The sequence below is a fragment of the Trichosurus vulpecula genome, chromosome 3 (genome assembly GCF_011100635.1).
Source record: "Trichosurus vulpecula isolate mTriVul1 chromosome 3, mTriVul1.pri, whole genome shotgun sequence".
NCBI classification, from domain to species: Eukaryota; Metazoa; Chordata; class Mammalia; order Diprotodontia; family Phalangeridae; genus Trichosurus; species Trichosurus vulpecula.
In genome coordinates this window covers 131,966,993-131,994,596 of record NC_050575.1, presented here as the reverse complement: position 1 = coordinate 131,994,596, position 27,604 = coordinate 131,966,993, and the positions used below count along the sequence as shown (strand labels likewise).

Sequence of the window (27,604 nt, the reverse complement as noted above, 5' to 3'; positions counted from 1 at the left end):
TACGAAGTTGACAGATAACATTTATTAAAACATGTCATACAAAAGGGCATGGTCTCTTCTATAAGAAGAAAATATTAAACAGTAACATTAAATTAAGTAAAACCATGCTGTACAGTGAAGACAGCAATATTATATAAAGACAAAACTATTCAACCTTTGCAATACAGGCATAACATTTCACAAAATATCAATAAGATATGCAACCTTAAATGACAATTTCCTTAGAATAAAACTATGTTTGTAGCTCAAGGAAGATTCACCTGACTTGCATAAATAAAAGTAAATTTCTGGAAGAAATATTGGAAACCCTATAAAAAAGGAAACAAAGCAGCAACAACTGACATATGACACAAGCTTCAAGCAAGGAAAAAAAAAAATCACATTTTAAGAAATGTGTTCCAGCATTTTCCCTCAGGGCACTGTTCAGTATAGTTATTCTAAATTAAAAACAGATTCATTGAAATAGTTAAGTAGCAAATACTTTGCCTTTTCAGAGAAAATCTCTGGTTTCGCTGAATAAAGATGGAACCTTCTGAGTTAGTAACCCAATATAGCATCTTCAATAAATATTAGTGGCACAAGTCAAATAAAATTCACTTAAGATTATATTGGAGGAGATTCTGCATGGGCTTAGTCTCAATCCTTACTACTCCCAAGTCATCAAAACATGGACCTTATGAAACTAAGACCCTGATTTGGCAGTATCTGAACTCTATTCAATCTTTATACACGTAGTCTGTAGTACCTCTTGCCCTAGGAGAAGAAAAGGTATCAATGTTGTTCTTGTGTACACATGTTCCAATTTCACTTCCAAAGTACCTGGCAATGCACACCACATATAGAAGAGAGGAACTAGACCATAGAGTTTTGGGGAGTATCCTAATGGGCTCTTCAAGAATAATAGCCTTAAAACTTGGTTGTCGCCCCTAAACTGGGGGAGGGGGAACAAGGGGATATTAGTTATAAATTCTTTTCTATTCAGTCTGAACTGGTGACCATAAGAAGGGAACTGAGAAAGGTCTGGTCTAGTAGTCAGAATCAAAGGGCTGGGACCCAAGAACTCCTGAGGTTAATTCCATATGATCCCAGGGTGGCCTTGGGAAAAGGCACTTAACCTTTGTCTCAGTTCCTTTTTTTGTAAAATGGTGATATCTACCTTATGAAGTAGATGATTTTCATGTCCTGTCAGTGCTTCTAAAATTAAAAGCATGATATAAGTGCTAGCATTAATAATGTCATGTAACATTCACAGTCCTCATTAAGTGGAGCCTTTTTTAAAAAATCAGGATGAGGGAAAGAGCTCAAGCTAAGACTTGAACAAAAACTGTCGATACTGAAGGGGATGATGTCACTACTGTATCTACAGAAGGCTAAGTGTGACCTCTCCCACTCCCTTCTGCACAATAATTTTGAAAAAAGATATTTCTAAACCAATGCTGAGGCTAGAGAAAAAAAGAGAGAGGGTAATCATCCTCAACACCAAGATGGTAATTGAGAGAGGATTCCAAAGGGGATAGAATTATTTTATCTTGAAAAGGTAAGGTTTGCAAAATTTCTCTCTTAATAGATATAGTAAGCATTCTTCTTCAAGCCTCTCCCTGCCTCCTGACCCCATCCCTCTCCCCCAGCCCAACTCACGCTGGGTGAAGATTTTGTGCTATCTGAATGGGGTCAGCATTAGAGTGGTCCCACTAAGAGTGTCTGGGGTTGATTTGCTTACACATACCAGTTTTTTTAAACGAAACCCAATATATTATATAAACTGCATAGGACAACAGACAAGTTGGGCATGGATTTAAAAATAAGAATTATAAATTAGCAGTTGGTATACACATCAGGACTCCTACAAAAGGTACCAATTTATTTGAAGAAAGTAAAATGCAGTTAACATTAAATCCTTGCAAAAACTGATGTCAGAGATGACACAGGATAAAGATTTGGAGATTAAATAAGAAAGTAGTGAAAGAGACTAAAAAATCTTCAAATTATTCAAGACAAGACTGTTTCGCTGAAATGAACAGTTGAAAGACAGGCATTCCCTATATTTGTAGTTTCTACCTCAAACTCTTAAAAAACTTCCCAACCTAATTTTTTAAAGGAAAGCTTTCAAATTAGATAAGAAATATACTTTGCTAACACCTCAGCAGAGGGTGAATTTATTTGGCAGAAGTAATTGTTTCACAACATCATTAATAATATTAGTCATAAAGCAATTTCTTATCACACAAAAGGACTAGGACCACTTCAAAGAGTAGGAAAGAATTGAGTTGGATTGTATAGTCACCTCTACACAATTCCAGTCATGTAAACAAAGAAAAAGACTGGCAACTGGCAGATGTTTCAATATTAAGGAAACAGTATTAATGTGGCAATCAATCAGGAGGTAATATATAGTTTCTAGGTTAAAAAACAACATATGTATAAAGAGATTTAAATACAAAGTGCTTTTCTATATTGAGAAGGATACAGTGTTAGTGAGTAGATCCCTGTTAATTACGTTGATTACAAGAGTGAGCTACTTTCCCTTTGTCCGCATACAGTGTTCAGAACTTGAATTCCTAGGAGATAGCAGTTTGAGCAAGTCCATTGCCAGCAATGGCAACCTTATTTGTGCAAAGCCAATTTTTTAAAACCAGATTTTAGTTAAGAGTCCAAAGAAAAGCTATTTTTCCTACAAAATGAAAATATTTATACTTAAAATTTGGAAACAATCAACCAGTAAGTCAAAAGAAGTTAGTATAATTATAGCACCCTGTCCCACCCCAGTAAGAAATCTAGGTATATCACAGAGCTTACGAGTATTCGGAATATGATTTATTTTTTTTCTGAAAAGCAGTCTTCAGTCCAAAACATCAGACTAGTAGGGAGAAAAAAAAATCTCAGAATTGCCACTTTCTTGTTTTCTATATGTACAGATGTGTGGACTTGTTAATTTATGCAGCAGTATAATTTGGGAGCTTGACTCTCCAAACTGCTCTACTAAAATCAGGATTTTTTTCTTCTTTTCCATTCTGAAATACTTTCCAGCTCCCTAAAAAGACTTGCACCATGGGCTCCTGTGAATCTATTTGTTTTCAAGAGCTACCACCTCCTTTCATACAGGTATCGATGCTCAAGTTGGGTGACACTGAATCAGAAAACACAATGTGTCACCCAAACAATTTGTTACCACCTCTTCTCTGCCTCACTCATGCTGCATTCTGTTTCTAGTCTTTTGTGGCTTCATAGCTACTGGGCTATATTAAACCTAACTCCTGAAACACAAGGGCTCCTTAACTATAAGCTTTATCTGTAATTTTTTCTTCCCTGTTACCTATGAGCGACAGATTTTCATTAGAAAGCTCAACTATTTGCAATAGGCCCACAACTCTGAGCAGCAGCAGGTAGGACTTATAATCAGGGTCACAGCAGGTCCAATATGAAGAGCTCACCTAGGAATTCTGCTGGAGTGGTAGCTTCCAGTCACTCACATGAACAGGAAACTGGAACATCAAGCCAATTAGAAATACTAATTTCTGGTAATTAGTTCTACACCTAGTGAATTACAACTAGATATAATTTTTTAAACTTTAGTATACTAAAATATAAAACCTTGTGTGGGTTATATCAAGAACTTGATATACATTACTGTAGTATCACAAACAAAAAAAATGAAGCTTGTACCACATTACTATTGAACCAAGTTAGAATGTTACCTACTTTGCATCCTCCTTCATGGTTTTAATTAAAATAGCTTTTAAAAAGATAAAACTTAAAACGAAAGAATTCTACTTAATTTCTCCTTCTAGGAGCTGTATCATTTGAGCTTTTTACATAGCAGAGGATTTGTTTGGTGAGATAGCTATTTAACCTAAACAAATTGTCTACTCCAAGTTTCATTAATAAAGGCAAAATAACATTTTAACAGGACCAAGTCATGAGTGACCAAAAGTTGTTACTATCTGGGAAAAAAAAAAACAACCCAAAACCTTACATTTTCAGCCCAGTACTAAATGCAGGTGGCTACATTAAAAACAAAATAAAACAAAAACAGCCCACCTATATAACAACTGACTTGAAGGTTGAAAAGTTAGCTGGGAGGTGGGATAGCAGAGACTGAACTCTCAGGGCAGGACTGAAGCATATTGACTTGAGAAATTAGACTTTAAAAATTGGCCTACTTACATACAGTCTTTCAGAAATATCCTCCAATTTTTAAGCTAGTCTCATAATAGCAAGTACCACACATCATCTGTGCACACAATTTGCATAATTATAATAGTTTATTTTTGTGCACACCACTAAAAAAAAATCCATGTCCTATTTTTAATTAACATCAGTAGTATTTTGCTCAGCCTTTGCAGCTTCATATGACTTGGTACAAGAAGTCACATGCCGGTGAAAACTGTCCCGCCACATAAATCGTTTCCCACAGATATTACACTCATATGGCTTTATGCCTGTGTGAATTTTCATGTGGCCAACAAGGTGATGTTTCATTTTGAATTTCTTACCACAGACACCACAGCCATAAGGCCGAAGACCAAGATGCATGCTCATATGCCGATCTCTCTGACTCTTGTGAGTGAAGCTTTTCCCACACTGACAAGGGTACAGCTTGTCAGCAGCTGAGAATCCCAAGTGGGAAGTTTCTTCTTTAATGCCTGTCACCATTTCAATGCTATCACTATAGCCTGCTGCTATAATCGTATCCTGTCTGTGGCTACTAAGATTCCCATCTGCTCTTTCTCCGGAAAACTCTTCCATAGAAGAGCCATAGAAATCAACCTGCTCGTCGTAATTACTTTCATCAGCTTGTTCATCAAACTCAGCTTCAACTTTTTTTTCACCCATGTGAAAATCCTCATCCACCCCTGAAGACTGGATAGAGTGATCTGTCTGAATAGTATTGATTGATTCAGTGACCTGGTGCTCGTCATAAGCAGCATGCACATCGACACCCTCACAGTCCTGTTCAAATCTTTCCGGCTTCACATGGATCCAACGTTTGTGAGACATGATGCTGGGCTTGCTATACATGGGCCTTGTATAATGATACTCAGCACTATCACTGGCCCCTTCTTCACCATCCTGACTGGTCATTTCAGTACTTAGTCTATCATGTTCCGTTGAGGAGTTGCTAGGAAGATATTCATGTTCAGTTAGCTGGGATGACAATTCATCCTTAGAACTCTCTTCTTCATTCTCTCCATCTCTCAGTTCTTGGGTTTTAGGGAAATCTGGGTGTCCGCTGGAACCAAGCTCAAAGTTTTCAACTAGGCCATTGTAGCTACTGCTGCTGGGTGACTGATGATCACTGCCATGATTTAGCTTTTGACAAAGGACTGTAGGATTTCCTTCTAAAACCTCAGTGCATTTGTCTACCACATGCCACATCTGGAGGAAGCTGGCCGCTGTCAGATAACTGACAATTTCCAAAGCAGGCATTACTAGCCGTCCTGTGTAAGTAGAGAGAAGGATGTTCTCAAAAACCCTTGGATTCATGACATCAGGCAAAACTATTCTTCTGCTGTTTTTCAGTAGCACCTGGTCACAGAAGTAGGGTGAGCTGGCCGCGAGAACAGCCTTGTGAGCCCTGAAAAGGTGTCCTTGGACTACAATGGAAACATCACATAACTGTCCTTGTTGTCTCTGCTGGTTCAGTTTCTGCAAAATGGTGCTAGAAAAATCAGGAAATTCCACTCGAAAAGAACTGGCTCCAGACTCCATCTCATTACAGATCTAGTTCAGTACTGCAAGAGAAAGAAAAATTATTACTGATTCCGAGCTAGTGAGAAATCTGCTCTGCCTCCTTGTCACTCAACATCTTCAAACCCCACAAAGTCACCCAAACCACCGCCCTTCTCCAAGTACCACCAGAGTAAACAGCTTGTTTTTGTCTTTTCCTCACTTGACATATATGTGCACATGTGTGTATGTATGTATATGGTGCGATTAAGATTCTGACATAGTCTATGATAGGACTGAATAAGGCCTGCCAAAATGAGCAAAAAATAAACATCACCGCTTGGGAATAGCTGAAGACATCTAGTGTTATTTCCCAGGTTCTTCTGTTTACCTGTATCTACTGGGAGAGAGGGAAGATGTAAAGCACTAAGAAACAGACTGTACACTTTTATTTTCTAACAAATTACATCTTTTCCTCTAATAGAAAATAACCCACAAAGGAATCAGTTAGCCCTTCAGTAAGAATGAGACAGAGTCTGGAGAGAAGGAAGGGCAAAATTTAGGAATCCCTTGGTCTAGGGCCCTGGAGCCTTTTTAGCAAAGTTTACTGGGACCTGGTTTAATACACACTAAAGTCTCTCTACGAAGAAATGAGTATTCATTGGCAGGTGCAAGGGATGAGGTGGGACTAAATAACTTCTAACACTAATATTCTGGATCCTATAAGGACAAGAACAGAAGGCCAGTGAAAAGCAAGGGAGTAAGGCAGGCCCCTTTGACAACCTCATTCACTTCTTTACTTTAAAAAAATTATTGATGCCTTTTGTTTTTACATCAGTCATTTCTGCACATATTACCCCACTCCTCCTTCTGAATCAAACTCTCCCCTGTAACAAAGAAAAACAGTTAATGAACAACGATTGATATGGTGACTTGTCAATTTACACAGCGGCAGGAGTCCTATTCTGTTGTGTGGAGAGGAAGGTTTCATTACTGGTTCTCTGAGGCTAAGAATAGCTATTACAATTACTCAAGAGTTCAATTCCTTAAAGTATTCTTTTTGTTTACATTACTGCAGTTGCTGAGTATCATGTTCTCGTTTTACTTCACTTTGCATCAGTTCAAATAAATCTTGCCATATTTCTCTGAATCCCTCATATTTGTTCTTTCTTACTGCATAAAAATAGTCCATTATATTCATAAACTGCAGTTTGCTCACCTGTTCCCCAATATTGTAAGTACTCACTTTGCTTTCGGTTCATTACTACCACAATAAGTGATGCTATGAACATAGTGCTATATATTGGACCTTTTTGTCTTTGACTTTCTTAGGATATGTGCCCAGTAGTGAGACTGATGAGTCAAAGAGTAAGAGAATTAATTATTCCTCTCATAAAATTCCACATAGGTTTCCAGAACAGTTGGACCAATTCACAGCTCCAACTACAGACTATTAATGTGCCTGTCTTCCTTTATAGCCTCTTCAACACAGAATATTACCATTTTTTGTCACCTTTACTGATTTGCTGAGTATAAAATAAAATATTAGTGTTGTTTTTACATTCTCTTCTCAGTGATTCTGGAGTATGACTGCATATAGTCATTAACAGTTTGTCATTCTTCTTTTGAAAACCATTCATGTCCTTTGAATAGTTTTCTGTAGAGGAATAGCTCCTAGCCCTACACATTCATGTCATTTCCCCATATATCTAATCTTATGTACTTCTAAGTGATTCTGCTTTACATAGTAAATCAGTCTTACTGTATTTAGGCAATTAAGCTCTGAAGACAACTCAAAAAGAAAACATGTTCAATATTTCACACATGTCACAAACTACAGAGAAGGAGAAAAAAGTAAACATTTCTAGTTCACAGCAAATAACAAAAAAATGACACTAATAACCTCAGGCAGGTCGCTTTACCTCTTTGGGCCCTAGCTTCCTCCTCTATAAAATGAAGGAGCTGAACTGGAGGATATCTAAAGTCTCTACCAGGTCTAAATCCTATGATCTTCAATCATCAAGCAAAAGGGGTTGGTTTTCCAAGACCTTTCTAGATCATCGTTTTTCTTATTTAGGATGAAGTAATTCTCCCAACCTTCTATATATGTTACTTAAATGTATTCCAATGAATAAAATCACATAATCTGATACAAATCTACAAAATATGGGGTTGAACTAAATTATTTCTCAAAAGACAGGATTCTAAGTCTACATAAAAATCTAATTATTTTATTAAATCTTTTATCCTATAGCTGCCCTAAGTCAAAATGCTCAGATGATTTTAGACTCAATATTTCATCCCTCTTCCAAAGAATCAGACCTAGAAGGAACACTAGTGATTATCTAATCCAAAGGTCTCAAGACACTCCCGAGTGTATCCAGAAACAAATTAAAATGTAATTGGGAAATATTTTACAAAATGAATAATGCAGCAAAACACAACGTCAATATGTTGTTTTCTAGGTCAATATGTGGCTGTAGGAATCCTTATGTACAATTTAGTGAACCCTGTTTCTATTTGACTTTGTCACCACTGATGTAGTTCACCTGCCCTCTCCATTCTACAGTGAAGGAAAATGAGCCTAGAAACTAAGGCAGCTCAATGAAGTTCCTTGCCCAGAGTCACAGAGCAAGTTGGTGACAGAGCTAATACAGAATATTCCTGACTACTAGTCCAGTGTTTTTTTTCATACAGCTGCCCCTTATTAAATGAACTCAATTCTTACAGAAGTTATCACGAATTGATATTAAATAGTAAGTCTAAACAAAGGATAACGAATATAAGTAACTATTAGGATCTACATTTTATTGTCTATAACTTATAGGCAATCTAACTATTGGCAATCATATTGTAAGTAAATGGAAATTGCCAAATTCAGTATTTTGGGCATGCCACAGGAGTTTCCACTAAAAAAAATCAGACCTTCCCCAATAATTCAGAATAACACCATAATAGATAATATATTATAAATACCCGACAGACAAAACCTGAAATAAATTTCACATTGTCAAAAGACACCAAAATACTAGTTTATTAAATTATTACTGATTATTGTTACGTAAATCTCATATTTGTAGAATCAAGTATCAAGGTACAGTTTTATCCATCTTAACATATGTATTTCTTCACTACTTCAAAAAGATCCATGATTTCATATACTGATGTGGGTACTTTCTCTACTGACACAGAGCACAACACCTGCAACACCTTTAGTAGATGGCTCCTCAGTTCAACAGAATTGTGATTCATTGTCAGACACATACTCAAAGCCTTTTCGACTTAGTAGGGCTTTGCCAAAGTTTGTGCTCTGCAGGCAAAGCAATTTATGCAATAGCCCAAGGTCATCCCCATGTCAAGTGAGGTATTGCAAAAACATTTTAGTTATTTAGGTAGTAGTTACATTGTTTAAGTATAAATTTTCAGAAGGAGAAGCTGGTATATTAAATTGAAATCCACGGATTTATATTTTTTAAACTTTAAGAAAATGTCGTCAGTGAAAAGATTCTTTTCCAAGTATCTCATTATTTTATATCAGAAAATATCTGGGAACCAGATTAATAAACTAGTTCAAATGTTAAACACCACATGTTCTTCATAGCAACACTGCCAATGTGGCAGCTAGCAGATTAAGTCACAGAGTATTTTATCAAGCAGCTGAACTTTTCTTAACTGGATATGAGGCCCTTTTTTAATGCAGTTTTCACATTTAGCAACAGCCAGTCCTTGACCTCTCCCCTATGGTTCCTGCTGGCAACCCAGACAAATAATGATACTCACCAAACCAACACCCCCACACTCACACTCCTGACCCATGCAAAATGGCAAATATGAATTCATTTATTAAAGGCTTCTTTTGTATTTATTATTCATTCAATCATTCAACAATTTATTATATACCTACTATATACAAGGTATTGTGAAAGCTACAAAGATAAATATAACAAAGCTCCTTTCTTCAAAAGCACAAGGAGGTACACTAAGAGATGCTTTTGTCCAGCTTCCTCTTTTTATAGATGAGGAAGGAAAATGATAAGCTCTCAGCCAAGGATGGATGGAAGGCACCTAGTAAGAGCTGCTAATTATCTATTTGCCTGCAATTTTGCAAATCTAGTCAAAAGGACCTGAAAATATAAAGGAAATGGATTGTCTACATATATCGAGCAAGCTAGGCATAGACATTACAATTTGTGAGAAGAATAGGCTAATTTTCCAGGCTCCTTTACAAAAACATTCTATGTTCCAGACACATAGACCTATTCATTGCTCCCTAGACAGCACATTTCACCTCTACTGTCCCAGATTCTGTAAAGGCTATCCTGCAGGTCTGGAATCACTCCCTTCTCACTTCCAACTTCTAGAATTCCCAGCTTCCTTTAAGGCTCAGCTTAAGTGTCACTTCTTACAAGAGGCCTATGGTGATCCTCTCAGCTGCTGTTGACCTCTCCCCCAGAAATTACTTTATGTTTATTTTGTATTGACTTTTATCATTGCTGCCTCCTAAAAGAATATAAGCACTTGAAAGTCAGGGACAGTTTCCTTTTTGCTGTTGTAGTGCTTTGCCTAGGTTGACTACAACGTAATCTCAACTAGGTTCTCGCTTCAGTAAGGCAATCTTTTTACATTTCCCTGATTCCCTATCACACACACTATAGCAGCTATTCCAAACCTTTTCATTCCTCCTCAAGTCTTCCTCCCCATAGCCCTTCCCACCCACCTCCCCCTTGCTGAAGACTTAACCTCATACTTCACAGAGAAAACTAAGGCCATTTTTCAAGAGCTCCCTCTTCTCTTTTCCTCATCTCATATCATTCAGACATCTTCCCCTACTATCTCCTCCTTCACCTGACTCTCACAAAGAGGTAACCTTTTTCTTTGCCAAGGAAAACCTTCCTTCATGCATCCTTGACCCCACTCTGGCTGTTCAACCCCCTCATCATCATCCTCACCACAATTTTTCCCAGGTACTGACTGCTTCCATACTGCATACAAATGAACCCTTTCCACCTCCCATCCTTAAAAAACACTTAATCCCAACATCCCCACTAGCCACTATCCTGTATTTCTCCTCTCTTCCCTTAAACTGTCTATATTCTGTGCTTCTACTTTCTTTACTCACTTCTGAACTCTCTGCAATCTGGAACTCATAATTCTACTAAAACTACTCTGTCAGCCTTTTCTCAATCCTCATCTTTCTTGACCTCTCTGTTGCCTGTGACACTACTGATCACCTGTTTCTCCCACACACCCTCTTCTCTATAGATCTTCATGACACTCAGCCCTCTTCTGGTTTTCCTTCCTACCTATCTAACAGTTCCTTCCCAGAATTCATCCAGGTCACTAAATCCTGGGTGTGTCTTAAGGCTGGTCCTGGACCCTCTCCTCAGTCGTACTATCTCACTTGGTTATCTCATTAAGTTAAATTATCATCTCAGTGCAGATGACTCTTAGATTTATATATAAATAACTTAGCCAGTGTGTGACAAGTTATTTAACCTCTATTTGCCTTAGTATCCTCATCTATAAAATGAGGATAATAAATACCATCTACTTCTCAGGAATGTTGTGAGGATCAAATAAGATAGTAATTGTAAAGCACTTACCACAATGCCTTGCACCCTACATAAATGTTAGCTATTATTATTATTATTGTTACGTCTTACCTTTCCTATGCCTCTTTCTTCCCACTCACACAACTAAACCTCCGGTGGCAGACCCTCATCACCTTCGACCTAGACTATTACAATAGTCTTCTGTTGATTTCCCTGCCTCAAGTATCTTCCCACTGAGACTATTCTCCCCTAAGCTGCCAAGGTATTTTCCAAAAGCACATGTCTGACCATATCATATACCATTTTCCCCACTCAATACACTCCAGTGGATCCCTATAAAATCCTGTTTGGAATGCAAAGCCCTTCACAACCAGGCCCTTTCCTATTTTCCTTCTTGCACTTTACTCCCCCCTTCACATATTCTACAATTCAGCATCATTGGCCTACTTCCTATTCATTACACAGGATACTCTCTCTCCCAACTCTGTGCCTTTTGCTGCCTGTCCCTCATTCCTGGAATGCTCTCCCTCCTCACCTTCAGCTTCCTTTAAGAGTCAGCTCAAATCTCTCCTTCTGCTAGAAGCCTTTCCAAGTTCTCCCTACCCCTTCCTAGTGCCTTCCCTCTGGAGATTACCTTCCCTTTACATGATTATTTATCTGGTATAAGGTTATTTAAATTTTGTCCCTCCCTTAGAATTTGACATCCTTGAGGGCAGGGACTGTGTTTTTGCTTTTGTTTGTATCCCCAATGCTTAGGACAGTATATGGTACAAATAAGCACTTGATAAATGCAATTTGACTGACTAGACATAGCAGGTGCTGAATAAATGTGTGAAATTAATGAAAAATAGTAGCAAGAAATTCATAGAACACAAAACCCAAAAAAGGAGCAAATAATGAAATCCCATGGCCTCAAGATGCCTATACATCAAAGAAGAATGTATGAGTAATTAGCAAAATGAACTAGAAATTCTAACCAAAGAGGCAAATTTGACCTCTCCTCTATCAAGACACTTGGTAGGGACAAGATCCATACCTGGAATGGTTTTTTTTTTCCGGAAAATTGTGCCTTATTCAAAAGCAACAGGACAAACAAAGGAGCAAGGGTCAAGGAGCACTGGATGTATATTAAGAAGATATATATAGTAGTGTGAAAGGGAGTGGGAGGTGGGAAGAGCATGTTGGAAAGCATTTGGGTAAGTATCAGTGGAGGCAGAAGCTGAAAGAATATCATTACAAACTTATATTCTGTCCAGACCACCTGGCCAGCAAGAGGAAAAAGATGAGAAGTGCAGGAAATAAATCACAAGCCTGGCACTGAGACATAATATAATAATAACGGTGGACTTCAATTTTTCAGCATAATTCTCTCTGCCAAAAGCAGAGCAGCTAAAAATTTCTTTATTTGCTTTATTGATAACTTCATGCTTCAAACAGTAAAGGAACCAATATGGAGAACTTCTATTCTGGATTTGATTGTCACCAAGAAGTTTTGAAAAACTAGCTCCTTGGGGTAGAAATGATGATTGTAACTTTGAGATAAGTGACCACTCCATTGTAGAATTGAAGAAAGAGTAAGTCAGGCAAGATTTAATGCAGTGTAGATTTTTTTGCTTATTAAAAATGGTATTGATTCTTTTATATCACTTTCATTTCTAAATGTAACCTCCTCTACCCGATGAGTCTTTCAATTCTACATTCTAGGAGAATGAATTTAACAGTGCACAAAGAAGGAACAGGTAGAATCCCATAATCAAAAATTCTCTGAGGGTAGTAAGGCCAGGAAGGATGGCAAAATCTCAGTAATGGAATTTCAAAGATACAAAGAGAAAAAATTCTGATGAGGAAAAGGGAAGGCAGAAGGGGAAACGTCTAAAAAGATTAAAATGGATGTACAGGTAATTCAATCAACTTTAAGATTTTTGAAAGACAAGAGAGGTTGGAAGCAAGGATAGATAATGGAGAATAAATACATGAGTGGCATGATCCTTTAGGAATGCTTAAGAGGGCAACAGCTCACAATGTGTTTAAATTGGCAAGGAAAAAGAAGGATAACAAAGATGGGAAAAGAAGATAATAAAGGAAGAGAGAAGACCCTCTCTTCAGGGTGGCTGGAGGACAGGAAATGGAGAGAGGGCAGAGCTATTACAATCTTATTTTGTTTCTGTGCCCTCTGGCAAAGGAGAATGATCTTTAGATTGGAAAAGAGGGAACAGAAATGGCTAACAGGGAGATAATGAGAGCAATCACCTATCCTTTATGAGATCCAGTCACAGGCAGAGATGAACTACATTCTTGGGAAACTTAACAACCATTAAGTGCTTACTATGTTCCAGGAACTATACTTTGGCACTGAGGAGAAAAAGAAAAAAAAATCCCAGCACTTGGCACAGCGCCTGACACAATAAACACTTAATAAATGCTTTATCTGTTTATGTAAAAGTCTCTGCCCTCAGTGCTTATCTTCTAACAGCTAATCAGAGAATTATGATATATAATTGCTGAGTCATTAATAGGAAAGCTTCTAAAGATTGTACAAAGACATCTAAAAAATAAAGGAATGACAAATATTGTCTCAATTTTCAAAAAAGTGATGAAAGTAGAACCTGCAAACCATAAGCCAGTGAGTTGACTATATTATTCAAAGTATGGTTAATGAGAAAAGAAACAACTGTCACAAAGCAAAAAAGGCTTCATCCAGAGGTCATGTCAAACTAACCTCATTTCCTTTTTCTGACAGGTTTACTAATCTGATAGAAGGGAGGAATGCTACAAATATATTTTATCTATCATATAATTCTTGCAGAAAAGATGATTAGACATGGACTAGACAACATCAAAATTGGGAGAATTCAGAAATGGGTTAGTGCCTGGACCCAAAGAGTTATCAATTATTAATGATTTGATGTCAACTTGGGAGCTTTCCAGTGAAGCGAACTGGAGTTGCTTGGCCTTCTGTTGTTTTAAATTCTTATTAATGACTTAGATAAAGAAATAAATGGTATCCTTGTCAAGTCTGAAAATGACACAAAGCTGAGAGAGACGGCTAATGTACAACATGATAGTGTCAAGATTCAAAAAGATCAGTGAGTCAAATAAACTAAGATGAAATTTACTAAGAACAAATCACAAGTATAAGATAGCACTTCATCTGAAGAAGAAAAGGGTTTCAGTAGACTGCAAGTAACTGAGGTAACAGTGTGATACAGAAATAAAAAATACTAATGTTATTTTAAGCTGCTTTAAGAGAGCTATAGGGTCCAGGAAACTGGAGATGAAAGTGCCACAAGCTCTCTCCTGGTCAGACAACATCTGAAATACTGTGTTCAGTTCTGGTTGCTATATTTTAAGAAGAAAATTTACAAAGCAGAGGACAATCATGATTGAGAAGAGCCTTCAGATAAAGCAATACTAGAGATGTAAACACTAAAGGCCTAGGGAGGTGAAGTGGTTTGTCCAACACTATACGGACCCAACTAATAAAAGGGCCATGACGTACTTTGAGTGGAAGGTTTTTCCAGCTCTAAGATCTATGATCCTTGCAGAAACACCGAGACAGCAAGGTAGAACTGAGTGAGAGAATGAGAGTGACAGAGAGAGAGAGAGAGAGAGAGAGAGAGAGAGAGAGAGAGAGAGAGAGAGAATCCGACTTACCGGGCATTATAAGCAGAGATGCTCCCATCTACTCATACTTTAAACTCCTATCCTTCCTTATTTCTCCCAGCCCTGATGACAATGAATATCTAATTGCCAAAGAGTATATTCCCACCCTGCCCCCACACACGGTCAACTCAAACTTCCTGATCTCTCAACCCCATTCCTAACAGGACACCTCCAATGCCCCACTTTAGTTCTAGCTGTTCTGTAACTAACAAACTTTGCCTCCCTTTTTGACCTTTTTCCTCTTGTACTCTTACCATCTTCTGGTTGATACTGTATCCCTGTCCACCCTCTGCAATACTGGTTGTACTTCATCTCATATTTCACAATATAATGGTCCTGAAATGAGACTCAGACACTCATTCCCCATGGACACTTTCTGATTCTCCTAGTGCCAAAGTCACCTAGCAAACTCTCCTTCTTTGAGGTTCTCTACTGACACCAGTGACCCAATCAAAATATAGATATCTGTTATTTACTGGCTCCATAGTCATTTTCTTTCCTTTCTCAAGAAGCCCTTATATTAAGGAACATCAACACACATGTTGATGATCTCTAAAACACTCTAATCATCCTGTTTCTTAATCCACTCAGTTCCCATAGTTTATTCCTCCACTCTCAACTACATACAAAAATGACAACAACTTTGATCTTGCCAGTACCACAAGAGTTCATCTTCCATGATCAATAACTCTGAAATTCCTTTAGCCCATCACAATCTGTTATCATCCTATCTCCTCTATACCCTATGCCTCCTAAACCTACCTACTGTCCTCACCATAAGCTCTAATTACTCCAGTCCTAAATACTTTTCTATGCTATCATCACTGTTCTGGCTTCACTTTTCTGTATGTACACAGATCCTTTAGTTAACCCATTCAACTCTAAAATACCATTTAGTCTTGACTCCCTGTCTATTCATGCTTTGTCAAACCCCTAGATATCTGCCTTCCTCTGCTCCTTTTCATGTGCTATTAACAGAGCTAGAAAAGTCTGGCAACCAAGATGATTAGGTATACTTCAAACCTATGTTATCTAATCTCAACTAGGTCCTCACAGCAAAACGATAACCCTTTTACTCCATCCTAATTGCTTCTTATTCCCACTCACCACAGATCTACAAGTTATCAAAAATCTTTTCTTTCCTCAAGCCTCTATTACCAGGACCTCTCACCCACTCTCTTAGCTGAGGACCTCCCTTAACAAGAAAACTGAGTCCATTAGCCATGGGCTCCCTCTCTTCACTACATCTAACAATTCCCTGATATTATTTCCCTATTCTATTCCTTTACTCCAGTCTCCAGTGAATAGCTAGCTCTTTTTCCGGGGTATATGGGGTAGTAAACGAGGACTAATCCTTTTTGGGGTTGCCCATTCACCTTTGGTGTCTACCTGGCACTCAACTCTCACCTATGGCTCCAAGAAGCTGTAACATGAACAGCAGCCATAACCCAGTAAACCATATAAGCAGACAGGCTAAACCAGGTTTAGGGTAACCAACGGGCCTCAAACCCATTGGTGAGTTAGCAAGTGTCAACCCCAAGCACATGAAGACTTCTCTCAGGCGAATGGACAGATGAGAATAATTTCTTCCAACAATCATGAAAGTGGCTGAAGTAGGCCCTATGGAATGCTCAGAGCTTGGTCAGACATAGAAGATGCCAAGGTCATCCACTGCATCCACTGTCAGTGGTCCTGACTTTTGTCTTTGCCACTGGACTGTGATGACTCTGGAAGAGGCTGACGACTCTGTGCAACTCTGCCTTACTTAAATCCAATTCACCACGGAGTCAAGATATCGCCCCCTGATGTCTCTGGTCCTCTTCAAAATGAAAAACAAACAAGTTCTTTTTCTCACCAAGGCCAACCCCTCTGATTCCTTGATCCCATGCCCTCCCATATTCTCTAACAGACTGCCCTCAAAATCATCCCCCTTCTAATCTTCAAGCTCTCTATATCTACTAGTTCCATCCTCGTTGCTTTACAAACACACTCAAATCTCCCTCATTATTTTTTTAAAACCTCTCTAAATCTTGACAATGCCCTCAAATTGTCATGCTGTATCTCTCTCCTTTTTCTCAGCCAAACTCCTAAAAACAAAACAAAATCTATCTCAGACAATTCTTCATTACCTTCCTTTCTTACTCACTCCTCAATCCTCCATTTAAACTGTTCTCCAACATCACCAATGACTTCTTACTTACCAAATCTAATGGCCTTTTGTCAACCCTTATCCATCTTGACCTTTCTGAAGAATCTGATATTTCTGACTACCTTCTCCCTCCTGGATACTCTCTCTTCCTTGGGTTATCACAATGTTGATCTTTCTCAGTTCTACTTCTTTTTGTTTGACCAATCTTTTTCAATCTCCTCTGCTTGATCATTCTCCATATGCCAATTGTGAGTATACCCCAAGGTTCTGCCCTGGTCCCTCTTTCTCTTTGTTTTCTACACTGTCTCACTTGGGGAGTTTTCATAAACTCCCACAGGTTTAGTTATCGTCTCTGTGCAAATGATTCTCTCTTGTACATATACAGAACTTGTCTCTGGAGTTCTAGTCCCACATCATCAACTGCCTCTTAAGACATTTCTACTTGGATCTCCCCTAAGTATCTCAAACTCTAGATTTCCAAAATAGTACTGATCTTGTCCCCAAAAGTGACTACCTAACAAACTTCCCTATCTTTTGTCAAGGGCACCATCATCCTTCCAGTCATCAAAATTTGTAATGCCAGTATCGTCCTTGACACTCCTTACATTCACTAATCTCCAATTACTTTTGGTCTACTGGCTACTTCCCTACTCTCTACAAACAAGCTCATGTCTCTCCCATCTTCAAAAAACCCTCCCTTGATCCATCCATTCCTGCTATCATCCTATATTTTGCCTCCATTTTGTGGTTAAACTCTTTGAGAAAGCTAGCTACAACCAGTAATTCCATTTACTCTCCTCTTACCCTCTTCTTAACGATTTACAGTCTGGATTGTGACCTTATCATCCAACTGAAAATGTTCTCCACAAAGTTACCAAGGATATCTTAATTGCCAGGTCTAAGTCTTTTCTCAAACCTTATCCTTCTTGACATCTCTGCAGCCTCTTCTCCTTGATACTCTCTTCTCTTGAGATTTCATGACACTACTCTCTCCTAGTTCTCCTCCCTGTCTAACCATTCCTTCTCAGTCTCCTTTGCTGGATCTTTGTACAGGTCACACCCACTAGCCATGGGTGTCCCTGAAGGCTTTGTCCATGGGTCCCCTTCTTTTTTCTCTCTCTACCATTTGCTTGGTTATCTCATCAGCTTCCCAAGGATTCAATTTCCATCTCTATGTGGATGATTCTCAGATCTATTTATGTAGCACTAACCTATAGTTTCACATCAAATAATAACGACAATAGCTAACATTTTATAGAATGCTTTTTAAAATTTGCGAAGCACTTTACAAATACCTCATTTTATCCTCACAACAACCCTGGGAGGAGACTGAGGCAGATAGGGATTAAGTGACTTGTCTAGGGCCACAACTAGCAAGTGTCTGAAGCAAGATTTGAACTCAGGTCTTCCTGACTTCAAAGTCCAGGGGTCTACCACCTGTACTACCTAGATGCCTCCACAAGGACCACACACATCTCCAATTGGCTATTGGACATCTTAAATTCAACATGTCCAAAACTCAATTCATTCTCTTTCCCAAGCCATTCATTCTTCATAACTTTCCTCTTATACTAGAGAACACCAATATCCTAGTCATCCAGGATGATGAAACCTAGGTGTCATCCTCAACTCATTAATCTCTTCTACCCCATACATCCAATCTGTTGACAAGTTGTGTTGATTCTACCTTCACAACATCTTTCAAACTGGCTTTTAAACTGTTCTTCATAAATGACATTTTGCTGTTTCTCATATATCACATTCCATTTCTTGTCTCTAGCCTCTGCCTGGATTGTCCTCAATCTCTGGAATACATTTGACCCTCACTTCTGTCTTTCAGGATCCCTGTCTTCCTTTAAGATTTGGCTCAAATGACACTTTCAACAAGAAGTCTTTCCTGAATTCCCAAGTTACTAGTACCTCTTCCCAAAAAATTACACTGTAGATAATTTGATATATGTACATAATGTCTCTCCCAAAAGCATCCTTGTAAGCTCCTTGAAGGCAGGGACTATTTCACTTTTATCTTTGTATCAACAGCACCTAGTACAGTGTCTGGCACATACTAGATATTTAATAAATGCCAACAAATGGTCAGTTCAGTCTTTGGTTTGACAAAAAGAAACCACTTTCCTTCAAAGGCAGCCTATTTTACTTCTGGATAGCTCCAACTGGTAAAGTTTTTCCTTACATCGGATCTAAATTTGCTTTCAAAACTCTCTATAATCTGGATCTAGTCATCTTTTTTTGTCTTATCTTACACCACTCTTTCTTCACACACAGTACATTCCAACCAAACTAAGCAAACTGTTCTCACTATCTTGTCTTCTCCTCTCCAGTCTTTGAGGATTTTGCCAAGCCATTCTCCATGCCTAGAAGGGATTTCCTCTATATCTCTGCCAGCTGAAATCATGCTCTTTCAAAGTCAAGTTCAGGTGTCATGTCCTCCCTTGACAATGTCATTCTCATTACTTTAGCTAGAAGTGATCTGACCTTACCCTCAAATCTCTCATCTCTTCTGTTGAAACTCTTCTATGCACTTATTCTGATTTGCACAACTATTTGCATATGTGTCTTCTTTCTACTATGGCTGTGGATTAGCTTTATATTACACAAAGAGTTACAAAATGTCAGTTTTCCATGACCCTCATTAAAAGATCCTTAAAGACATGACAAGTACTGCATGGTTTTTCATCTTTGTATCCCCACGATAAAATAGGGCCATTCACAGAATAGGTGCTTAATACATGCATACTGAATTGAATTGATAAGTTAGCAAAACAGTAAGTGAGCACAGTATGATGAAAACAGTACTGAACTTCAAGCCCCAAGTTCAGGGTTGGAATGCTGACTCTGCCCCTTATTTCCTTGGGTGAGTCACTATATCTTTGGACCTCAGTTTCTTCTTTTGTAAAACGAAAAAACAGGATGAGATAATTCCTAAGGTCCCTTCCACAGCTTATGGAAATATACAAAGGTAATGAAGGTGTTGGCAGTAGGATTAAAAGGAAAAGAGGCTGATAAGAACTACTGCAGAGACAGAGTCAAAACCCCTTGCTGTCTGATTCAATGTGGGGGTAGAGGAAGGAATCTAAATGACTAGTTCAGTAACAAGGAGAATGGTGATATCTTTGAACAGAAATACAGAAGGAGAAGGACCTGACATTTGAGGGCAGAGGGTGAGAAGAGGGAAGAAATAGAATGAAAAGGGTAGAGTCTGGTGAGTTCAATCTGGAAATTATCTATACATAAAACATCTATACATTACTCTGGAATGGTAGTTTCCAAGACAAGTGATTTTCACCATTGTCAAATTTTACAAGACATTAATGGTTCAATATGTGGTATGCAATTGCCTATCTCTCTCTACCCCAAAATTGGCCCACCCATACTTCAAAATACTCACAAGTCCCTCCTTCCTACCTTCCTTCCTCGTTCCTACCTTATCACTAGGTTGAGGAAACACAAGCACATATCTGAAGCTACATACTCCAAATTTACCCACAAATATAACTTTCCACGAAACCCATCAAAGAAAGCAACAGTGTAATAGATAAGCAGAACTGTCAAACTTCTGACTGACCCACAAATTGCTTGCCTTTACTTCAACAGATGACAATTTTATATGGTCATTCTCAAGGCTATATTTTCAAACATAAGCTTATTAGTATCAGTTATCTAAAGACTGCTGGGAAATGTACAAAAATAGCAATAGTATTGGTCTAGAGAACACATATCCTGGGCAATGTTAGTTAGCTTCTTCGTTGTTTAATAGAACACCAGTTAACCAAAAGGTTTAATCGCCAGTGAAATGAAAAAATGTTTTTAAATAAAGTAAACTTAAAAAAAATCCAGGGAAATGGTGACATTCTAATTCAAAGGGCACATAGCTATCAGCATCCAACACTTCAAGGATTTATAATTTCATTGTTGTAGGTCCTTGCCTCCCTCTACCAATGCAGATTGCAATGTTCCCAAAACCCAGCAGACCATCTTTTTTTTTTTTTTGCAGTTCATCTTTGAGAATTGCTAGGGGGCAAAAAAAATAAATAAATAAAACCTCTCAACCTAGCTCACCACCACAGAGTCACCTCAATACCACAATGAAATATCTTGATAGAACTTCGGTAAAGGATCTAGTAACAATTAAGTTCAAAGTCTAAGTATCTACCACAAATCTTAATTAGCTTTAAACCATGAATTTTAGAAGAGGCCTTCTTGAATAGGGCTGAAACCAAAAAGACTGCGACTCTGGACAAACTTTGATAGCTATTTTTAATAACTGAAAGAGAAACAGAAGCCATTTTACACAAATAACAGAAAAATGTGGATGCTATATTGGCATCTTGTTACCTTAAATCATGTAAAGCACTATCCCTGAGGTAGTGGGCTTTGCAGCTAATACTTCACCAGTTCTTGGAAATGTGCTTCTTGAAGCCCCAGAGGGCATAATAAGCAGTGGCTGGAATTTTCAGAGATTTCAACTCCATACAAGAAAAACTTAACAATGAGAGCTGTCCAAAAGTGGAATGGACTGGTTCTGCAGGTGGCAGGTTTCCTATCATTAGAAGTCAAATAGTGACTGAATGTTTACTCATTGAACATGCTATGTATGGAGGGGCTTACTGGTTGGACTAGATGACTCAAGGTCCTTTCCAATTATGAGATTCTATGATTACACCAGTGTGGACATATGTAACAGCACAGATCACAGGCCCCCATTTATCACTAATAAAAATGTCTGACAGTTACTTAACAAATTTCATTGAAACAGACAATGGTGTTATCTATCATATGTTTATTACCAATAAAAATACTAAAGATCTAAAAAAGTAGTCAGGAAAAGAATTCAAAAGTACCCCTAGTGCTGTTTATGTTCCTATGTTAATTTTATTATCTATTTCTGCCTGTGCTTTTTTGTAGAAACATAAACCACATCCTTTTAAAAATTGTTTTCAGGTCTCTGGCTATTATCAGGGCATATAAAACTTATTCCTAGTTATAAATTTTTGTCCAATGCACAAAATGAAGCGCTCCATTCTTTCCTTTTCTTAATGCTTTTTAGGTTAGCTGAACCTTAATAATAAACAATAAGTGCAAACTGTTATTTTGGAAGTATTTATAAGCTTTCTTCTACCAAAACTTCAAGATTTAGGAAAAAATGTGTCCTACATTCCAAGTGTCAAATTAAAAATCAACACATATCTATTAAATACGTGACTACATATGAGGAGCTATACTAGGTACTGGTTCTCAGATTGGACTTAATGACAGTGATGTATGAGAAACTAAAGAGAAAATGTGATTTAGTTTAGGGTTTTATATATACATTTTCAGATTGCAGAAGTTTAAAATATGTATGCTTGCAAACATGAATTTCAAATCAACAGCAAAAGATTTTGCTTATAAAATTCAAGTGCTAAAGGATTACCAGATAATACTATTTGTAAATCTCAAGTGATACTTTTGTTCTCAGGACCACATCCCTGTTAATATTCCTCATCCTAATTCATTATGAAAAAATTAATGAAATATTTTAGTTATAAATAATAATGATAGCATTTATATAGCTCTTTAAATAATAGTAAAGCACTTTATAAATATCTTATTTTATCCTTACCTCATAAATATTCTAGATGAAGAAACTGAGGTAGACAGGTCAAGTGACTTGTCCAGGGTCACAAAGCTAGCATCTGAGGCTGAATTTGAACTCAAGTCTTCCTGAAAGGTCTAGTGCTCTATCCATTGGGCCACCTAGCTACCTCAAATAAACAAAACATAAAATGTAACTCAGGAATATCAACTCTAAAAACAAGAATGGAGAAAATAACACCCACAGCTCCATACAAAGTATATAAAGTAAAATCGGGATGAAATTTTTCATTGTTTCATAAGACACAGGCACTATCATAAAATCTCCATTTGTAAACACAATTAGGATTCAAAAAGAAAAGTTTATGGAATTGATATAATACTGTAGGTGCTGTATCTGATATTAAGACTTTCTGAATAGCTCCCTCAGAACAACTACTAGTTTAAATTAAAGAACATAAAACAAAGTCCTTATTCCCTACCATAGTAAGGAAGTAAATAAATCATTTTGAATGTCACTATGGTAATAAAAGGTCCATTTTTCAACCTAAAAGTTTCCTTCACAGGGAAAACAAAGCCTTACTGAAATTTCCTACACAGAGAAAATTCTTACATTGAATCCCAAAAGACTGTGGGAGGGGAAGTTATAGGCAGAATTTGGCTTTGTTTTAATTGCATTAAGTCCACCGAGGTCTTGATTCACAGTTAAGTGCTTTGAAAATACATCTTACAAAGGTACTGACTATAAACAAGTATATGATTTTTTGCTTATTTAACATGATACCGAAAGTTGTAAAATAAAATTTTATTTCACATTTTAAGTGCAACATGTGAAACAAAGAAGCACCTAATGATTGTTTTATAATCTGGTTTTGTACATACTAAGTTTGTTCAAAATAAATTATGTCCATATATGATTTTGAAGTCAAATCTCCTCAAACTATATAAGATGGCATTCAGCATCTTTCAAACTACACCTGTGATTTTTCCAGCTCTGCCTGACCCATCACCTCACATATAGCTATCATAGGGGTAGTGAGATGTACATTCAGAAATGAATATGATGTTCAAAAAAGGCATCAACAAAACAAATCTATAGCAAGTCTATAAAAGATACAACTGCAGCAGGTTTTTACTACCCACGAAGGTGATAAAAATTTTTTCTACCTAGGGAGGTTACTGTCTTGCAGTATTAATCCCTGGTCATACCACATAGATGTTCAATTCTACCACCATATTTTAAGACAGACACGGAGTTAAGGATTTCCAAAGAAGGATAATCTCATGGCGAGAGGTCTGAAGATGAGGCCATGAGGATAAGTGGACAGACTGATATTTACAATAGTGGTCTTCAAGTATCTTATAGAATTGGAAGAGGGATTATACTTGTTCTGCTATATCCCAAAGAGTAGAATTAGGAGCAATAAGTGGAAGTTGAAGGAAGATTTAAGCTTGATGTAAGGAAAAGACTTCCTAATGATTATAAATGTCCAGAAATAAAATGGAATGCTTCAGGTAGAGATGGGTTTCCTCTCACTGGAGGTCTTCAAGCAAAGGCTGGATGACCAACCACTTTTGGGTATAAAAAGAATTCCTGTTCAGGTACAAATTAGATTGGATTATCTTTGAGGTCTCTTTCCATTCTGAAATTCTATGATTCTATTATACTTTAAAATTTCCACTTAAAAATATTTGTAAGTAGTAAGCACTCAATGAAGTTAATTACTGCAATTTTACCATAAAATAAAATTAATGCCTTGGTTATCAAAGGTACAGCTACATTTGTGTCATTAAGTAATGGCAAGTTAGCAAACTTCCAAAAGGTTCTTTTCAAGAAAATGGAGGTATTATAGTTTTATCAATCATAAGATCATTTCTTTTTCATAACCTCAGATCTGAAAAAAACCTTGGAAGTAATACAGTCTAACCCAGGGGTGGGGAACATGTGGCTGGGTCCCTGGGTGCGGCCTTCTGAGTCCAAGTTTTACAGGACAAATCCTTTTATTAACGAGATTTGTTCTGTGAAGTTCAGATTCAAGTCAAAGGGCTAATTGTGGCCTTGAGGCTATAGGTTCCCCACCCCTGGAACCTATACCTGAACAAGAATTCCTTCTATAATATTCCTACATGTTATTTAAAAGCCACCTGAAGTCTTCCAGTGATAGGGAACACACCTCCTGAACATGTTCCATGTTCAGAGACAGCTCTGAGTTCATAGAAGTAAAGTTCTACATAAAGCACATTATCATTTGCAAAGCACTTTCCCAGAATGACGTTAATGATGCAAGTAGTAGTATTTCCATGTCACAGAGGAGGAAACTTACAATTGGGGAAGAGAGAGGTTAAAACTGATTACCCATGGTCAAAAGTTACTCCAGGTTGCCTAAACTATTTATTGCGCCCAGTGACATTTGTCAAAAAAAACTGAGGACTTAGGTCTACCAAGTCATCAGAAAAGTCACAGTCTGGGGGAAAGTGCTGGATTTGGAGTCAGGAGACCTAGCATCAAATCTTGGCTCCAACAGTTAACAGATGAAGCAAGCAGTTTAATCTCTCTGATACTCATTCTTCTTATCTGTCAAATGGAGATCATAATACTTACACTACCTATCACATAGGGTTGTTGTGAGGACAACACTTGTAATACTTTAAAGTAGAATTATGTATGAGGACACAGTGGGTTTCTTCATCTGCACACAATAAGGCAGGAATACCTGGCATTACCAATCTCACATGGTTCTGAGGAGAGCACTTGGTAAGCCTTAATGTGCTAAAAAAGTTGAGGTTATTATTATTGCACAGACTATATAAATTTAAAAGTATGTATTCTTTCCGAGAAACAGTTTTTGGGGCAGGATAATAGTATTCTATTGGTTGGATGTTAAAATATTCCTGTCCATAAAGACTTTTTCCTTTAGACTTTTTGTCTCTTTAATATCCTCATGTACCATTGTGTATTAGTCACTTGCATTTGGGTTTTATAATCCTATTAAAATGTAAGCTCCACCTGGCAGAGACCATATCTAACTTAAATTCTGCATATCTCCCAGGAGAGCAACAGCATGCAGTACACAATAGGTACTTAGTATATGTATACCGAATGAAAATTAATGTTTAAAAATAGTAATGCCATGATTTATCGTTTTAGTCAAATCCACATTAAGACCATCAACATAAAGCACAGCACTAAATTCAAATCTCAAATTTCTATAGATGATGTCTTAGACTCTTTCCAAGCGCTGCATAGGAAAAAAAGAATAGTACCAATTTATTTCTCTAAGGCCTTAAGATTTACAAAGTGCTTTTTTTTTTTCATAACACTCCCTATTGTTTACTGCAAGCATTCATTTTACCATTTGACCCAGATGAGGAAACAGTTTTGGAGCTGAAGTGACTTGATCCTGGGTCAAACTATTAGTAAGTGGAAGCTCTGGAATACAAGATCAGGTCTTCTGGTTCCAAGTCCAGAGTTGATTGACTGATTTCCACTATGTACAGGCTGTATATAACATTTACATAGTAACATTTTAACCCCTATCTTTTCTATTCTCTTGAACCATATTTTTGGTAGGAAAAATCCCGTGCCTGCTTGAAAATTTTCTCTTTGTAACTTTTACAATGCTCTTTTTCCAGTGCAGCTCTCAGGCTCGGCTGTAGGTCAAAGTTTGTCATCCTATGTATCTACAGAGCTAGTTTGTGTCCCAAAATGAAGCTCTCCTGGTCAGAAGTCCTGAACTGGCCCTTTCCCTTTATGGATTTAGTTAGTGGGAAGAGGCTCCTCTACACAGTAGTAAAAGTTGGGCCTTGGAAAACACCTAGCCAATCTCTCATATCTTACAGATGAGGAAACTGAGACCCAAGCTAGTAAATGAAATGATTTGCCCAAGATCGGATAGGGAGTAATAAGCGGAGGTGGGACCTGAACTTAGATCTTCTAATTCTAAACCCACTGCAACTTCTACCATGTAAGAAATATGCCCATACAAACATTGCACACACACAGGCACAAATGTTACCTATCGTTCTCAGGCAAGTACACTGCACATGCACAAACATACATCCATACAACTCACAAAAACTGACAAAATCACCGAACATTAGGGACGTAAGGAATCTCAGAGACGTTTTTAACTACTTTTACTTTTTAAGTGAAACTAAGTTGGTGAGATTGTAAGTGACTTGAACAAGGTCACATGCCCAATCAGTGACAGCCCCAAAATGAAGCCCCCAGCGCTCTCGCCGCCACCCGGGGCTGCCCGTGTACAGAGGCCGCGCCGGGCGAGGCCCCTGTGAGTCAGGGCCGCTGAGTCAAGAGGCTCTCAGGCCGCCGAGGGCCCCAGGCTCACCTAGTCCCTGCCCCACCGGAGGGCGGCAGCCCCGTTTCCCCCAGACAAGACTCGCCGAGCCGGGCCAGGCGCTGCCTGGACCTTGGGCTCCGCGTCCGCGGCAGAGTGGCGGCCACGAAGGCCGGCGCAGGGACAAGCCCATGCTCCAACACCCACCCCCACCCCCGACCGGGCCTCGAGCCAACTTTCAACCGACTCCTGACGGGCCAGGCCTCGGCAAGGCTGGATCTTAGGGTCCCGTCCCCCGACCCGACCAGCGGGCCTCACCTGGGCGTTGGCCTCTTACATCGCTCCCTCGCCCTGCGGCAGCCTTTCCCCTCGCCCTCCTCCGCCTCAGCCGTTGGGAACTGGCCCCAGCTTGGCCCCGCTGCCCCCCTCCAACCGCCCCAGCAGCAGCCGCCGCCGCCGCCGCTGCCTCAGACCCGTGCCCACCCGGAAGCTTTTCCAGGCACTTCCGGCAGGAGAGAACGAGGGAGGCCGGGAAGCCGAGACAAGCGCGGTGGGGGTGGGAGGGTGGGAGTGAGGTGGGGGCGGGGCTAGGGGCGGGGCTGGTAGGGATTTATCGGAGAGAAGGCGGACCGTACGCGTTTGTTCTCACGTCCACCTCTACTCACATTCACACACACCCCCACCAT

General features: G+C 38.5%; 1 protein-coding gene across 1 annotated transcript; it reads right to left on the bottom strand.

Annotated features, from left to right (window-relative positions):
* Positions 1–27,583, bottom strand: ZBTB43 (zinc finger and BTB domain containing 43). Its single transcript, XM_036751093.1, has 2 exons — positions 27,237–27,583; positions 1–5,732 (listed from the first exon to the last, which is right to left on the bottom strand). Exon 2 carries the CDS (start codon positions 5,707–5,709, stop codon positions 4,306–4,308), a length of 1,404 nt encoding a protein of 467 aa, XP_036606988.1. The 5' UTR covers positions 5,710–5,732; positions 27,237–27,583; the 3' UTR covers positions 1–4,305.
* Positions 27,584–27,604: the final 21 nt, after the last annotated feature.

Coding starts and splice junctions, on each gene's coding strand:
- ZBTB43 (XM_036751093.1), bottom strand. CDS start 5,709: ATGGAGTCTGGAGCCAGTTCTTTTCGAGTGGAATTTCCTGATTTTTCT.